The sequence below is a fragment of the Lithobates pipiens genome, unplaced genomic scaffold (genome assembly GCF_037356315.1).
Source record: "Lithobates pipiens isolate NorthernLeopardFrog02 unplaced genomic scaffold, aLitPip1_a1.2 Scaffold_3, whole genome shotgun sequence".
Taxonomy (NCBI): domain Eukaryota; kingdom Metazoa; phylum Chordata; class Amphibia; order Anura; family Ranidae; genus Lithobates; species Lithobates pipiens.
The window spans coordinates 134,646,714-134,664,871 of record NW_027507790.1 but is presented as its reverse complement, the minus strand read 5'-3'; the positions used below and the strand labels follow the sequence as shown (position 1 = coordinate 134,664,871).

Sequence of the window (18,158 nt, the reverse complement as noted above, 5' to 3'; positions counted from 1 at the left end):
GAGGGGGGTCCAGTGTCCACAGCTACAAATCCCTAAAAGGGGGAGAGCCTGGGTGGGGGCAGCATGCTGAGGCTATATCACCCATTGATGGGGAAAGGCTCAAGCCGATCTGTGGATTATCATCACCAGCAAAGACACTGTTGTGCGGGGAGGGGCCATAATGACATCATACATTATCGATTACGCTGGCTAACTGCATCGATGCTGAATAGGGAAGGGCAGAATCGTGATGCATCGATGCAGCGATCATTTTCAATGCCCCTAGTATGTCATACTTTTTATGGGCTCGTGACTCAACATAATTAGGCCCCTTTCACACTTGTTTGATTTAGTTGCTTAACAAGTCATACCCCATGATTTGCAATGAGTACCATTCATATCTGTGCGACTTCAAACTAGTCCCTGCACTACTTTGGTCCGACTTTGATGCGACTTGAGGTCCATAGACCTCAAGATTACGCAGGCTTGCTTAAAGCCATGTTTCTCAACTCCAGTCCTCAAGGCGCCCCAACAGGTCATGTTTTCTGGATTTCCCTCCGATAAAACGGCTGTGATAATTACCAAGGCAGTGGAACTGATACAAGCACCTGTGCAAAATAATGGAAATCATGAAAACATGACCTGTTGGGGCGCCTTGAGGACTGGAGTTGAAAAACATGGGCTTAAAGTCACGGCAAAATCACGAGACCTTCAGGTTGCACAAGTGTTAAAGGGGCCTTACATATAATGGCTTAATGTAGATGGTTCTGTAAACAATGAAAATTAAGCTCAGAATTAATTTCCTATTTTCTTATAGAACAGCCTGCCTTGAGATAAAATATATAGCTGAAATTCTTAAAACCAACAAACATTAACAGCTGAACAATAGCTTAAGGATAAGCAGGTGTAACATACCAGGAGCTGTCATTAAGGAAAGAAACCCATTAAGGTCATCACCTGAGGAGATTTTGTTTCTTAAGAAGCCTAAAATCTTGCACTGGCACAAAAGATGAAAAGTGAGAATGACGGCAATTAAAATGCAAATCCTTCTCACAAACACTCCAACTTAATATGTTATAGCCTTGGAGACTTAGTCGGTCTGCTCCTAAATCTGCTTAATAACCCTGCATTATCATGTTTTGTTTTGTTTTTTTCTGTGAAACATAAGTAGCTTTTCCTTGGTAAGAGAATTCTAATGTATATTTCTATTATTGCAGTTTTCAAGCACTCACATAACACAGTGGGTTACTAAGTATATGTAATCTAGCACAAAATATAATGATATACACAGAGGTAATGCACAAGAGTTTATGGGCTGTAAATATTTTTAGACTTGGTAGTAAATGAATGTACAGCTTGTCTCAAAATGTTTGTGTAGATCATATCTCTGCATTCACATTGAAAGTTTAAATAAATCTCAAGTATTTGTTATAAGCCAATGATCTTTAAAGTGGTTCTAAAGGCATAAGGTTTCCTACCTATTGCATTCTCTGCATTAAGGCAAAAAAAAATTGTTTCAACTCAAGCCCCCCCCCCCCCCAAGCCCCTCCTCATACTTACTTGAGCCCAATCTTGATCCAGAACTTTGCACCAGAGCAGCAGCTTTCTCCGCACGCTCTCTCTCCTCACTGGCCATGAAGGCATCAGTGGGAGCTATTGGCTCCTGCTGCAGTCAGTAACAGTCTGAAGAAAGAGCTGTGGATGGGACCAAGTCGAGCTGTGTGTGTCAATGAACACAAACCGCGTGGCTCGTGGTCAAGCCTGCATGAGTGCCCCCATAGCAAATGGCTAGCTATGGAGCAGTCAGAAGGGGGAGGAGCCAGTGCTGGTTGGCGACCCGAGAAGAGAAGGATTGGGGCTTCTCTGTTCAAAACAATTGCACAGAACAGGTAAGTACACAATGTTTAAAAAAAGAAATACCTTTACAGTCACATTAAGCTTACTCCAATATTCTCTTTTGTTTCTGGTAATAAGGCTGCAGGCTCAAATCCTACATAGTCAATGTTTAATTTTATCAGCATTATACTGAAAGCTTGTTAGCATGGGAAGGTTTGGTTAAAGAGGGATTCCGCCCAAAAAAAAAAAATTAAAAGCCAGCAGCTATAAATACTACAGCTGCTGACTTTTAATAAATGGACACTAACCTGTCCCGGGTTCCAGCGATGTCGGCAGCCAAGGCCGATCGACCGATCGGGCCTCGGCTGCTGCCGCCGCCATTCGAGGTGAGGGAATCAGGAAGTAAAGCGAATCGGCTTCACTTCCCGGTTCCCTACTGCGCATGCGCGAGCCGCGCCGCGCAATAGGAGATCTCCGCGCTGTCACTGGGACCCGTGTGTGTCCCAGCAGACAGCGCGGCAGGGCAGGAAATGGCGTAGACTCCCGTGGGAGTCTATGCCCGGAAGTGGGTGAAAATACCTGTCTTTGACAGGTATCTCCACCCCCCTCCCCCCTGAAAGGTGTCAATTGTGACACCGGAGGGGGGGGGGTTCCGATCAGCGGAGGTTCCACTTTAGGGTGGAATCCCGCTTTAAGCTCATGAGAAAAATATAATAAAGTGCGTGGTTGGGAATGCAATTTAAAGTGGTTGTAAACCCTTAAAAACAACTTTGACCTACAGGTAAGCCTAGATTAAGGCTTACCTGTAGGTCCAAGAAATATCTCCTAAACCTACACTGTTTAGGAGATATTTGCCGAAAGACAGGCACCGCTGTCTACGGCGCATGCGCCTCGCTTCTTCCGCTGCAAGGCCTGGGTACCATTCAATTCAGCCTAAAAAGACACTTTGAATGGATCTGGTTGCTTAACAAGCCCTAGCAAGGATTGCTGCAGTGGAGCTCAGCACAGCACATCTTTACTCCTGACCAAAAAAACTGAGGTACTCCCAGTAGCAGGAGGGGTTATATAGGGAGACAACTTCCTGTTTAGGGTGTACCAGTGTCCATCACCTGAAGGTGGCCTATATAACCCACATAGTAATTACTGTGGCTTTGTGTCTCGTGATGTATGATTAAGAAAAGATTAGGTTTCATTTTTCTGCCTGTAAATTGGATGTCTGTTCGTTCCACTTGCACCATCTCTTTAAAACGATTTTTTTGACCTGACTTACCAGTAGGGAGGTATCTACTGGATCCTGGAGAAATTTTATGTTCAGCCGTGTCAGTCCTCTTCCTGTCACTGAAGGTCCAGAGCATTTAGGGGTGTAAGAGAGGGTGAATAGCGTCTGGTTTCCAGACAGAACGGCAGTGAAGATGGTCATCCCGTCCTCTCCTCCCCCCTCAATTGAGAAATGTTCTTTAATGGTCACTGCATGTAACCTGATCTCTGAATGTGGGGGGAGGTCATATCATTCATCTGTATCTCCTCCCATTCAGAGACTGTGTTAGATGCAGTGTAATCTAGAAAAGGAGGGGGCCGAGTCCCTGTCTGACCATATTCACTGCTGGCACCCCAGCAAAGATGTTTTTACGAGGGTTTTTCAGCTTGCCTGCATCATGTGGGACTTCATTCCTGATAAAGATAAAGCTGACTTTTTTTTTCCATATTTTCACAGTTTGTTTGAAAGTTGTGTGGTTCTCGCATTAAAATACAAGGGCAAGACAGTTGGTAAAACACTAAGCCTAATTAAGTCCTCCATTTTGATGATATTCGTAGACATCATCCGGCGTTAGCCTACAAATAGCACTATTACTTAAACAGTAAAAATCTGTAGGTTTTAATAGTACACCTACTACATAGTTGTGGAAGAAAAAAGTTTATTTTGGAGAACTACTCTAGGACAGTTTGAAATGGCTATTTTTTTTTTTTAAATAATGAGGCAAATACTAAAGGATCCTTTTTATTAAAAATTATTTTCCTGTCTTTGTTAACTGTACTCATTGCTTCTGTCAGTCTATTTAGGTTGCTAATGAGAAACTCATTAAAGTCCTGTTTTTTGGATCCTGACTGTCCATCTGTTTTTTTTATCTAGGTGGTGATTTTCTGTCATTTTTAAGGAAGAAGAAGGATGACATGAAAACTAAACAATTAGTGAAATTTGCATTGGATGCTGCTTCTGGCATGGCATACTTGGAGTCTAAAAATTGTATTCACAGGTAAAAACACTTTAATGGAACTATGTGTGTGTGTGTGTGTGTGTGTGTGTGTGTGTATATGTGTGTGTATATATATATATATATATATATATATACACACACACACAGTTGATATAAAAAGTCTACACACCCATTAACATTTCAGGTTTCTGTGATGTAAAAAAAACGAGACAGAGATAGATCATTTCAGAACTTTTTCCACCTTTAATGTGACCTATATACTATACAACTCAATTGAAACACAAACTGAAATCTTTTAGGGGTGGAAGTAAAAATAAAAAAATAAAATAATGTGGTTGTGTAAGTGTGCACATCCTTTTATAACTGAGGCTGTAGCTGTGTATAGAATTAAGCATATACATTCAAACATATGTTAAATAGGATTCAGTACACACCTGGCATCATTTAAAGTGCCTATGATTAACCCCAAATAAAGTTAAGCTGTTCTAGTAGTTTTTTGTTAAATTTTCTTAGTCACATCCTACAGCAAAAGCAATGATCTGCAGAGAGCTTCCAAAGCATCAGAGGGATCTCCTTGTTAAAAGGTATCAGTCAGGAGAAGGATACAAAAGAATTTCCAAGGCATTTATACCATGGAACACAGTGAAGACAGTCATCAAGTGGAACAATATGGCACAATGGTGACATTACCAAGAGATGGACGTCCCTCCAAAATTGATGAAAAGACTAGACAAAAACTGGTCAGGTAGGCTGCTAAGAAGCCTACAGCAACATTAAAGGAGCTACAGGAATACTGGCAAGTACTGGCTGTGTGGTACATGTGACGACAATCTCCCATGATCTTCATATGTTTGGGCTATGGGGTAGATTGGCAAGACGGAAGCCTTTTCTTACAAAGAAAAACATCCAAGCCCTGCTAAACTTTGTAAAAAAATAAAAATAAATCTGAAGTCTCCCAAAAGCATGTGGGAAAATGTGTTATGGTTTGAGGAAACCAAAGATGAACTTTTTGGCCATAATTCCAAAAGATATGTTTGGCGCAAAAACAACACTGCACATAACCAAAAGAATACCATCCCCACAATGAAGCATGGTGGTGGCAGCATCATGCTTTGGGGCTGTTTTCCTTCTGCTGCAACAGGGGCCTTAGTTAAGGAAGAGGGAATAATGAACAGTTCAAAATACCAGTCAATATTGGCACAAAAGCTTCAGGCTTCTGCTAGAAAGATGAACATGAAGAGGAACTTCATCTTTAAGCATGATGACCCAAAAAAAGGTGAAAAAAGTTCTAAAATGATTTGTCTTTGTATCATTTTTTTTACATCACAGAAACCTGACATTTTAACAGGGGCACGAAGACTTTTTATATCCACTGTGTGTGTGTATATATATATATATATATATATATATATATATATATATATATATATATATATATAATATACACACACACAGTACTGTGCAAAAGTTGTAGGTATGAAAAAAAATTGTAGTGTTAATAGCTTATTTTTTATCAATTAACAAATCAGTATTTGGTGTGACCACCCTTTACCATCAAAACAGAATCAATGCTTCTAGGTACACAGTTTGTGAAGGGACTCAGGAGATAGATTGTAAACATCTTAGAGAGCTAATCGTAGATCTGCTGTGGATGTAGTCTGCTTCCAATCCTTCTGTCTCTTTATGTAATCCCAATCGGACTCTGTTTTGATTTACATTTTTTAAGGTTCTTGTCGTTGGAAGGGAGGAAGCAATACAACCTCTGTACTGTATCAATATGTTTTTACTAAATATAATGTATATACAAACTATTAAAATTAAATGACTACAGTACAATGCTGACATATATTACAAAATATGCCTACAGTTTACACACGCACAAGCTACCTTTCTTGCAAAATTGCATGTATAATGTATGCGAGAGGGATACACTACCAGTTACTTAACTTGGTTTGTAGAATACTTGTCATTCCCAGGTAGTTTTACTATTTTCAGTCTTTCTTTATCATTGGAGTCATCTTCTAGGATCTCTTTTCAGATTGCTTCTTGGAGTCCTCTAGCTCCAGTTCCTTTTTTCTTTTTTTTTTTTTTCTTTTTTTTTTTAAGCGCATGTTCAAGCCCTCTTTCTCCTCCCCCTACTTCCTGCTGCATCATTTCCTGCCCTGAGCTTCATGAATCAGTCCAACAGGTTTGTTAGCATATTGATGGGTGAAATCTTTGCTTCTAATCAATACATGGTCTTTAAATGTTATTCCATGTTTATGTTATAAAAATCACTAAAATTGCAATATGCTCAAAGTTGAAGTCAGAGCTCTATCCGTGCAGAAGACGTAGAAACAAGGCTAAGTCAAAATGTGACATATTTCGCTGTAGCAGGAGGCAGTTTGTTCGCAAAGTGCCAGAAAGCGGTACAGTGAGTGTCTGCAGGCAACAGTAAAGCATGGTGGAGGTTTCTTGCGAGTTTGGGGGGCTATATTCCTGCAAATGGTGTTGGAGTTTTGGTCAATATCAATGGTGCCCTCAATGCTGAGAAGTACAGGCAGATAATTATCCATCATGCGATACCATGAGGGAGGGGTGTGATTTGCCCCAAATTTATTCTGCGGCAGAACAACGACCCCAAACATGCATTCAGTGTCATTAATAACTATCTTTAGTGTAAAGAAGAACAAGGAGTCCTGAAAGTGATGGCTTGGTCCCCATGGAGCCCTGATCTCAACATTATCAAGTTTTTCTGCTATTACATGAAGAGACAAAAGGATTTGAGGCAGCCTACATCCACAGAAGATCTCTGGTTAGTTCTCCAAGATGTTTGGAACAACCTATCTGTCGAGTTCTTTTACAAACAGTTTACATGTATATTTTGAATAATTGATGCTGTTTTGAAGGCAAAGGGTGGTCTCACCAAATATTGATTTGATTTCGATTTCTCTTCTGTTCATTTATGTTCTAGTTTAATTGATAAAAGTAAACTATTAACAGTTGTATTTCTGAAAGTATTCTTAATGTACAGCATTTTTTCACACCTGCCTAAAACCTTTGTATATTCTCTTCTATATTTGTAGTAACTCATGTGTAATTGTAATAATACCAGTGTATGTAGTGTCAATTTACTTGTATTTTTTTCCCAGCCTGGAGTTTTATGGGAAGGCAAACCTATCTTATGAATGTGTTTTTACCTTATGTTAAATTGTCAGGAGTTCATAAGACTTTATTTTTAGGAGTTGTGGTGATAACATTTTTGTTGTATCGACACTATGGAGGTTATTTACAAAAGGCAAATCCACTTTGCACTGCAAATGCACTTGGAAGTGCAGTTGCTCTAAATCTAAGGGGTAGATCTGAAATGAGTGGAATCTCTGCTGATTTTATCATCCAGTCATGTGCTGTTTTTTATTTTCCTCGCATGTTCGCCTCAGCTCTACGGTGACTTTACTTCCAAGTGCACTTGTAGTGCAAAGTGGTTTTTAGCTACGTATTTGCAGTTTTCTTTAAGCTTAAATTGAAGTTTCTTTAACTGCATGGACTCAGACACACTCCTCTCCAATTCCTTTTAAAGAGTTTAGGGTTTTGTGGTAGTTTGAATGTTGATTGGCACATCATTTAAAAAATAGCAAGTGGTAATATGTTGTGGTCCTCTTCTCCAGCAGGCCACTTCATGTTCAGAGCACACTGGTTGGCATCCTTGTTTTTTGTATGTAAGGGAAGCCTTTAACTTTTATTAAAGCTACTAAGACAATATGATATTGTATCTGTAATTTAGGTTGCAGCACTTTATTTTTAATCTCAACTTCGTTTAAGTCGTCTTTCTTCTGGCTTTTCAGTTAAATGTGGTATAAGACAATTTATAAAAAAAAATCCAAATTAGACAGATTAATATTAATTACAGGCAATGCAAGAGATTGCACTGTGCTAAGTTTAATCAGTTGAATGCCACTTGCATTTTTACTGATTATGGACTACTATCGTTCAAGCTCTATTCAGGTATTTTTGAGTCTTCTCAGGAGTATGTTGCAGTGTTGAAGCCATTCTACAAACACATTTATAAAGTTAACAGTTTGCCCATCAGGAAGCTCTTGTGTAAAGCAAACAAGAGGTTCATTTTTGTAGCTGCAACAAGGGAACTTAAAAAAACTAAAACTAATTTCGTTTTGTATAGAGTTTGAAAATGTTAATACTTCTGTCATGTTTTTATTGCTCCTTGTGTTCCCATTGGGGAGATTATACCCTTTCAGCACACTTATTGTCGCTGGGTTCGAAAATGTGAAATTTGTCACAGGAACAGAAGTATAGTAAAAAACTTCCAAAGGGCACACCCTTTCAGGGGCAAGCTGTTTAAGAGGGGATTTCCACATACTTGATGTCTCTTAGAAACATTATTTCCTTCCTAATAGGACACAGTGAAAACATCTGACTGTCTTGTAACTACTACCTGCTGTATCCAAAAGTAAATTAAGCGTTATTCATTAGATATACTATGTTTATCTCTATTTGTAGCTTCTCTATGCCTATCACAGCAGTGTTTTTAATACTTTTAGTAAGATATCAGTCCATAAATCTGCTGCAGTGTATATATAGCGCGTTCCCTGAAAGCTGTTGTTTAATGGCAATAAGGGATTTTGATGTTCTATTATTTTACCCCATGCAGTTCTACTGCATATCAGGTGGCTGTAGTAGTCAGCAGTACTCCTTTTAGTTGGGGAGCATACCTGCAAGGTCATCTGTTGGCAAAAAGTTTTTTCTATGTTTGGCTAGAGTAGGGAGAGGTTTGAAATTCTTTAGGGTATTCATTGCTGTCTGTGTGCTTGGTGGATTTAAGCACAAAGGCCACAGTCCTGGGGGCTTTGCCGTCTTAAGATCAGCTAAAGGTGCCATTAGCCCAGATCACTGTCCCGTTTAAATTGTAGTACTCCTTAGTTAACCCGTTCGGGATAACTCCTTCCTAGATTTTATCTAGGGAAGAATTCTCCGCTATTATCTATCACTGAGTGGGAAAATGTGTAGCCATTCAGCTGACTCGGAATGATGGGGCCACAAACATGCTTCAATGCCCTCTCCTTGAGAGTCTCCTCTGAATTTCTTGGGGCTGCAGTTGCTTTTGTGCAATCAGTTGAAGATGAGAAGGATTGTACCTTATACTTATTTAACCACTTAAGGACCGAGCCTATTTTTGTGATTTGTTGTTTACAAGTTAAACTTTTTTTTTTGCTAGAAAATTATTTAGAACCCCCAACAAACATTATACCTTTTTTTCTAACACCCCAGAGAATAAAATGGCGGTCGTTTCAATATCTTCTGTCACACCGTATTTGTGCAGCAGTCTTATAAGCACACTTTTGTTGTAAAAAATACTTGTCTTTTTTTTTTTTTTTTATAAAAAAAAAAAAAAAAGACAACAGTAATTTATATTGTGAAAGATAATGTTACGCCGAGCAAATTGATACCCAACATGTCACTCTTCAAAATTGTGCCCGCTCCTGGAATGGCGACAAACTTTTTCCCTTTAAAAACCTCCATAGGTGACGTTTAAAAAATTCTATAGGTTGCATGTTTTGAGTTACAGAGGAGGTCTAGGGCTAGAATTATTGCTCTTGCTCTACCATCACGTGTGTGGTTTGAACACCATTTTCATATGCAATGTAAACATCCCTTGTAATAGGAAAAAAAGCATGACATGACCTCTAAAATGTGAAATCTGGGTCAAAAAGACCTCAGATCTCATTTACACAACAATGCAATAAAAAATAAATCAAAAAAGTTGTCATTTGAAAAAAAATGGCCCTTTAAGAGCTATGGGCGAAAGTGACATTTTTGACGTCGCTTCCACCCTGCAATGGTATGGGGAAGGGTGGGGGCTTCCCTGCACTCTCCTCCATACCTAACACTGAGAAGGATCCGAGCCCCTCTTCCGCCGCCAATAAAAGTGATCTTGTAGCGAAACCGCCGCAAAGACCACTATTATCGGAAACCAGACTGCCTGGCGAAGAAGACAATACCAGAATTATGGCAGCTAGCTGCTTCCATAACAACGATATTCCTCTTCAAAGTTAGGACATATATAAGCGTGCGGCAGTCTGGAAGTGGTTAAGGAGTTTGTACAGGGCAGTTCCAGTCTGCAGAGGTAACTCCAAAACTTAAGGATATTGTAAACCATCACCTTGTAAAACAACACATTCAGTTTAAAGTGATCACATTCCCTCTGTTCTCAGCTGCTTAAGAGCTGGGGGGAGAAGTAGCAGTATGCTGAGCTTTACAGTGAATTTCTGTGCGGGGAGGAGGGGGTGTGTGTATCAGGCTGGGTTCCCTGCATAGTTGGAGAACTCACCACGGTGTGTTCCCCTGCCTAGTGTGGTCATTTTTTAAATAGGGAAGTAGGGGGACTGGCAGGAATACCAGGGATTTCACATAAATTAAGCCATACAAAGAGAACAGGATACTTTCTCATACAAGTATATGGTATAAGTATATGGTGCACATATTTGGAATATAACTTTTTGGGGCTAAAAAACACTTTAAGTATACCATCATGGCCTGTACGCAGTCTGCACCTGCATAGACTTGGAGCTATTTGCATCAGCTACATCTTAAGTTACTAGCCTGGAGGGCAGAGCAGAAGTCAACATGTGAGCAGCACAGAGACAGAGCTTATCAATTTTGCAAAGATCCTGATAAGCACTTTAAAAAAAAAAAATCAAGCGATAACCTGGCTAAATTTGATAAGGAACTACCTCAAGATAGCGGAGACCACCTGAAACCACAACCTGCAGCAGAGAAGATCCAACAACAGCAGGCCACAGAGGCAGATAAAACTTTTCCACACTCATGCCTGTTACCTTGGGGTAAGCCACTGGAATTGTTAGAGGTGGATAATGGGGTGTAAGGATAGGCTGGGGGAGCAGGAGCACCTTCAATATCAAAGATAATGGTGGTCGTACTGCAATGTCAAACCACTCTCACAGAGCGTATAGATGGGATCAGAGTAGATCTTCCCTTAAACAAGACATTCAGAATGTAAAAATCTCATAAGTGACCTCGAAGAGATGTGAGGAATTCCCAGAAAGAATTAATGGACACAAATTTAGATATGCAAGCCCACCTTAGGTGGAACAATATTAATTTATTGAGCTTTCCTGGGAGAATGGAGGGTAAAAAACCAGAGCACTTTTTGGAGAAATGGCTTGATTCATTTTAGGATGGTAATGTATTCTCATGTCTTTTTGCTTTAGAGAAAGCTCATCATATTCTTTTAAGAGTCCACCTCCCCCACCAGTACTCAGGTGGCAAGATAAGGAGACATGTTTTATTTTAACAGTTAGGAACAGAGTGGTATGTGAGCAAAGACTGACAATCTGTAACGGACTTCTGAGTTCTGTCTCTTGGAGACATGGAGAAATTGAATATTCTACAAGAGGACAATGAGGGGTGGAAGGCAGTGTCCACAACAGGAAGGTTGAGAGAAGTCTAAGCTTCAAAATTAAAGGCTCAGATAGAAAAAGACACATACAAGTTGGCAGAGTTGATAATTGTATATCTAAATTTGCAACGCAAATATTAAAGCGGAGGTCCACCCTAAAATGGACCTCCGCTCATCGGAATCCCCCCCCCCTCCGGCGCCACAATCGGCACCTTTCAGGGGGGAGGGGGTGCAGTTACCTGGATAATCCAGGTAACTGCACCCACTTCCGGGCTAGCTCTCTGTACGTTAAGTACGTTACGCCCCTTTCCGCAAGCGCCCGCCCCCTTCAGCAAGTGCCCCGCTGCCTGCTGGGAAACACACAGCTCCCAGAGGCAGCGGGAACCGTCCGGATTGCGCCGCGCGGCTCGCGCATGCGCAGTAGGGAACCGGGAAATGAAGCCGAAAGGCTCCATTTCCTGATTCCCATACCCAAGATGGCGGCGGCAGGACCCGACAGACGAGCGAGCGATCGGCTTCGGGTGCCGACATCGCGGGCGCGCTGGACAGGTAAGTGTCACTATTTAAAAGTCAGCAGCTGCAGTATTTGTAGCTGCTGGCTTTTTAAAAAAAAAAAAAAAACGCGGAGTCCCGGTGGACTCCCGCTTTAAGTATCTGGGACATGTTCTGTAGACCCCAGTGAAAACAAGAGAAGTTTTTGTTTCACTATATTGAAATTTGCTTGGGGTCTTAAGCTTACAGCAGTTTGGGACAGTGAGCCATGTGGGGGGTGGCTAAGTGTTTTTTTTTTTTCAATAGTATTTGGAGTGCAACGACTGGCCAACAACAGTTGAATGTTTTTACAATTGGCATACAGTAAGTTTGGATATGAGGGAGACTTTGAACATGGACTTTGCCAGATAGTGTAATATTATGTGAGCTTTATATTTCATTTCAAATGTCATACACTTAAAATGTATACAGACTCAATTTGAGTATTATCTTAAGCATTAGAAAGCACATAATAATTTGCTGCAGGAGCCTCGCTCACAAGGCTCCATGGTCACTAAAAAGGTCCAACATAGCTCAGGCCCACTGTGCTACATATTTTACCTATTGAAGTTTCAAACTTGGGGACTTAAGCTGGCCATAGATGGATAAAAAGTAGAACGAAAAAGCTTACTAACATTCCCAGAATAATCAAATGTCATTTGAAAGATTTTTGTTTGCTTTTACTTTTCTTTTGAAATGAATGGACTTTACCGAAATGATAACCTATTAGACATTTCCTTTGTTAGAGAAATATTTTCCATCCTGTTCCCTCAACTTTTCTTGTCACTGCGGTCGAAAATAAATGTCTATTTAACCCACTAATAATTAGGAAAATTAACAAACTTTCTTAAAACATTCTTTTCCTAAGAATTTTAGTTTGAAATTTTACCCATCTTTTTCCAGCCTATGATTAATAATGTCCACATCCATACAATTAAAACAGATCTTCAAGGAAGATGCATCATTTTTGGACTTACAGTGTATACTATCATATTTACTATATCACCCCTTTCTCTAGCTTTCAACTAGATACTGTTCTTACTGCAGCCTTGCCAATAGCAGAGGGCACACTGCTGATAGAGGACAGGTTTGTATCCAACGTTGGGTGACCAAAAGCCTTAGCAGTGGATGTGCTGGAAAACCTGAGGGATCAGTTTCAGCTGATATACACCTTCCCTCCACTATGAATAGTTACATAGTTAATCTGGTTGAAAAAAGACACACGTCCATCCAGTTCAACCCAAAAAAACACACACACACACAAATAGAAAACCTCCATATACACTATCCTATACCTACTGCTGATCCAGAGAAGGCAACAAAAATAACAAATCCAATAAAGCATGATCCAATTTGCTTCAGTGGGGGAGAAAATTCCTTCCTTATTCCAGCATAGGCAATTGGATATTTTACATATAAATACTAGTGCCCAGTTATATTATATTCCTTTTATGAAAGAATCCAGGCCTTTTTTTTTAAACTATCTTGAATCTTGGTGTCACTAAATTGGCCCAGAATGATCTTGGTACGTGGATATTCTCCTGGGAAACACGAAACACTCTATGAACTTCTGGACTGACCAAACTTGTTGTCTCAAGGATAAATCTTCAGAGAGGTTCAATCGGTCAATTATAAACCTCTTTATTAACCACTTAAGGACCGCCACATGTAAATATACGTCGGCAGAATGGCATGGGCGGGCACAAGCACGTACCCGTACATGCCTGCCTTCCAGCAAGTGGGGGGTCATATCGGACCCTCTCCCACTGGCTGCGGCGGTCCGTTTCGCTTCAGGAGCGATGAGGGGATGGGCTATCCCCTCTCGATCGCTCCTGGCGAATGAGAAGCTTCCCCTGCCTGTGTAGTGTAAACACAGGCAGGAGAAAGTGATGTCACTCTCCTCGGGCAGTCTTTTTGACCGGACGGCGAGGAGAGAAGACATAGTAAGTGTGCACCAACACTACACTGACATGTAGGTACACATAGGCGCACTGTCACCCCCCAATCACCCCCCCCCCTACTTAGTGTCACTGGTGCCGCTAGTTTTTTTTTAGGTTCACCGCCAGGTTTTTATTGCGTTAGGTACCCCCATATACTACCTAATAAAGGTTTTAACCCCCTGATTGCCCCTAGAGTTAACCCTTTCACCAGCGATCACATATTAGTGTCACTGGTGACGCTAGTTAGCCAGTTAGTTATTTAGGTTCCCCGTTGGGTTTTTATATAGCGTCAGGGACCCCCATATACTACCTAATAAAGGTTTTAACCCCCTGATTGCCCCTAGTTAACCCTTTCACCAGTGATCACCGTATAAGTGTTACGGGTGATGCTGGTTAGTTAGTTTGCTTTTTATAGCATCAGGGCACCCACCATTTATTACCCAATAAAGGTTTAACCCCCTGATCACCCGGCGGGTGATATCAGTTAGGTTATAGGGTCTGCGTCGCCCCAGGCAGCGCTAGGTTAATGCCAGTACAAAAAAATAAAAGTGGTCAGCCTTCGCGCCGCTAAGTGGTAATAAGTGACTAAAGTGGAACAAAATCCAAAATCAGATATAATGAAACACAGATGTTGTGAAAAAGAGCCTGAGTGATATAAAGTGCAAATGCTAACTAAAAAATGCAGCAGGACAAAATAGTGAGCACAAACTATCAAATAATGAATATAAAGGGGTGGGTCCTGCGCAAATCGTGCCACTCAAATAAAATACACAAATTCAAAATAATATAAATATGTGCATACATACAATGCCGTGAAAAAAAAATATAGTCCAAAAAACAGCACGCATAAAAATATATAAAAAAAAAAATGGAAAAAAGGTTTAATGATAGAACAATAATAAAATGTCCGCTACTCAAGGCTCCCAGAACTCTCACCTTTAAACGAAGTGAATAAGCAAATCAAACAAACTCCAGGATTCTCTTATTTCATTCATAAATAATAAATAATAGCCATCAGGAAATCCAAAGGAGGGATGCAATGATACAATTCCGCCACTAGAGGGCCAGTCCCAGCTTCCAGAATAGGTGAAATGGATCTTCACTTCTATTTCACAGTGTATGGCTCAAAATAAGAGAGAGGAGGGGGGAGAGAGAGAAACAGGAGACTTCCATAGTGTAGTAGTTTAAAAAACGGCAGGTAGATTTATTAAAAAGCAGTAAAGACTCTCACATTTTAATTGCAAAAACAAGCACAATCAGGAAGAGGGTATAATGACAACTTCCTCCCGCCTTACTCTACTTCCGGTTCGTCCTCTGGCGGCCAGAGGACGAACCGGAAGTAGAGTAAGGCGGGAGGAAGTTGTCATTATACCCTCTTCCTGATTGTGCTTGTTTTTGCAATTAAAATGTGAGAGTCTTTACTGCTTTTTAATAAATCTACCTGCCGTTTTTTAAACTACTACACTATGGAAGTCTCCTGTTTCTCTCTCTCCCCCTCCTCTCTCTTATTTTGAGCCATACACTGTGAAATAGAAGTGAAGATCCATTTCACCTATTCTGGAAGCTGGGACTGGCCCTCTAGTGGCGGAATTGTATCATTGCATCCCTCCTTTGGATTGCCTGATGGCTATTATTTATTATTTATGAATGAAATAAGAGAATCCTGGAGTTTGTTTGATTTGCTTATTCACTTCGTTTAAAGGTGAGAGTTCTGGGAGCCTTGAGTAGCGGACATTTTATTATTGTTCTATCATTAAACCTTTTTTCCATTTTTTTTTATATATTTTTATGCGTGCTGTTTTTTGGACTATATTTTTTTTTCACGGCATTGTATGTATGCACATATTTATATTATTTTGAATTTGTGTATTTTATTTGAGTGGCACGATTTGCGCAGGACCCACCCCTTTATATAGGTTAATGCCAGTACCGCTAACACCCACGCGCAAAGCATACACCTCCCATAGTGGTATAGTATCTGAACAGATCAATATCTGATCTGATCAGATCTATACTAGCGTCCCCAGCAGTTTAGGGTTCAAAAAAGCGCATTGTTAGTGGGATCAGCCCAGATACCTGCTAGCACCTGCGTTTTGCCCCTCCGCCCAGCCCACCCAAGTGCAGTATCGATCGATCACTGTCACTTAGAAAACACTAAACATAACTGCAGCGATCGCAGAGTCAGGCCTGTTCCCTGCGATCGCTAACAGTTTTTTTTGGTAGCGTTTTATATTTAAATCCTGAAGGCAGTGCTTGGTTTTTGGGGTCCCGAACGCGGCTAGGCTCCCAAAAATGTGGTATCCCCATACTCAGGAGAAGCAGCAGAATGTATTTTGGGGTGTAATTTGACTTATGCCCATAGCATGTGTGAGCAATATATCATTTAGTGACAACTTTGTGCAAAAAATAAGTTTGTAATATTCCCGCAACTTGTGGCAAAATATAAAATATTCCATGGACTCAACATGCCTCTCAGTAAATAGCTTGGGGTGTCTACTTTCCAAAATGGGGTCATTTGGGGGGGTTTTGTGTTATTTTGGCATTTTATGGCCTTCAAAACTGTTATAGGTAGTGAGGAGTGAAATCAAAAATCTGCACCCTTAGAAATCCTGAAGGCAGTGATTGGTTTCGGGGTGCCGTACGCGGCTAGGCTCCCAAAAAGTCCCACACATGGTATCCCCGTACTCAGGAGAAGCAGCAGAATATATTTTGGGGTGCAATTCCACATATAACTATGGCATGTGTGAGCAATATATCATTTAGTGACAACTTTTTGTAAACTTTTTTTTTTTTGTCATTATTCAACCACTTGGGACAAAAAAAATATTCAATGGGTTCAACATGCCCCTCAGCAATTTCCTTGAGGTGTTTACTTTCCAAGATGGGGTCATTTGGGGGGTTTTTGTACTGCCCTGCCATTTTAGCACCTCAAGAAATGAGATATGCAGTCATAAATTAAAAGCTGTGTAAATTCCAGAAAATGTACTCTAGTTTGTAGACGCTATAACTTTTGCGCAAACTAATAAATATATGCTTATTGACATTTTTTTTTACTTAAGACGTGGCTAAATACATTTTGGCCTAAATGTATGACTAAAATTGAGTTTATTCGATTTTTCTTATAACAAAAAGTCGAAAATATCTTTTTTTTTCAAAATTTTCTGTCATTTTCCTTTTATATCGTAAAAAAATAAAAGTCGCAGAGGCAATCAAATACCATCAAAAGAAAGCTCTATTTGTGGGAAGAAAAGGACGCACATTTCGTTTGGGTGCAACATTGCATTACTGCGCAATTACCAGTTAAAGCAGTGCAGTGCGAAATTGTCTGATCCTTAGGCTGACAATTGGTCCGCGGCTTAAGTGGTTAAGTATAATTAGTAAAGAATAGAACATGAAAATTTGCAAAAACCTCAGACAGAACAAAAAGTTAAAGAGGAAGTAAACCCTTCCAAACAACTTGGACCTATAGGTAAGCCTAGATTAAGGCTTACCTGTAGGTCCAAGCAATATCTCCTAAACCTATATGGTTTAGGAGATATTTGCCCGAAAATGGGACAGCGGCGCTCAGGCGCACTAAATGCGGCAAATCCAAGAATGGATTTGCCAAATTTGTCGACTCCCGTGCGCATGCGCGGGAGTGACGTCATCGCGGCTTCGCCGTATGACAGCGGCGGAGCTGCGAGGCGCGACTCCCGTGCGCATGCGCGGGAGTGACGTCATCGCGGTTGCGCCGCTGTGATTCGTCGGAGCTGCGAGACGCCACAAGCAACATGGATGCGGCTGACTACAGGGGACAGCGGCGACTTCGCTGGCTCCTGTGTCAGGTAAGTGACACATAATGAGCTACTATGCGATGCATAGTAGTCCATTATGCTTTACCTTTGCAGGGAAAAAAAGAGGAAGTAAACCCTGATGGGTTTACTTCCTCTTTTTTTCCCTGCAAAGGTAAAGCATAATGGACTACTATGCATCGCATAGTAGCTCATTATGTGTCACTTACCTGACACAGGAGCCAGCGAAGTCGCCGCTGTCCCCTGTAGTCTGCCGCATCTATGTTGCTTGTGGCGTCTCGCAGCTCCGACGAATCACAGCGGCGCAACCGCGATGACGTCACTCCCGCGCATGCGCACGGGAGTCGCGCCTCGCAGCTCCGCCGCTGTCATACGGCGAAGCCGCGATGACGTCACTCCCGCGCATGCGCACGGGAGTCGACAAATTTGGCAAATCCATTCTTGGATTTGC

General features: G+C 40.9%; 1 protein-coding gene across 4 annotated transcripts in view; it reads left to right on the top strand.

Moving 5' to 3' along the window:
• Window positions 1-18,158, top strand: part of FER (FER tyrosine kinase) — a 491,045-nt gene that overhangs the window by 372,274 nt on the left and 100,613 nt on the right. For all 4 annotated transcript variants that reach the window (XM_077462310.1, XM_077462308.1, XM_077462309.1 and 1 more), the window contains one exon: window positions 3,947-4,070. In XM_077462310.1, the coding sequence (XP_077318436.1) occupies window positions 3,947-4,070 (124 nt within the window). The remainder of the gene's footprint in view (window positions 1-3,946; window positions 4,071-18,158) is intronic.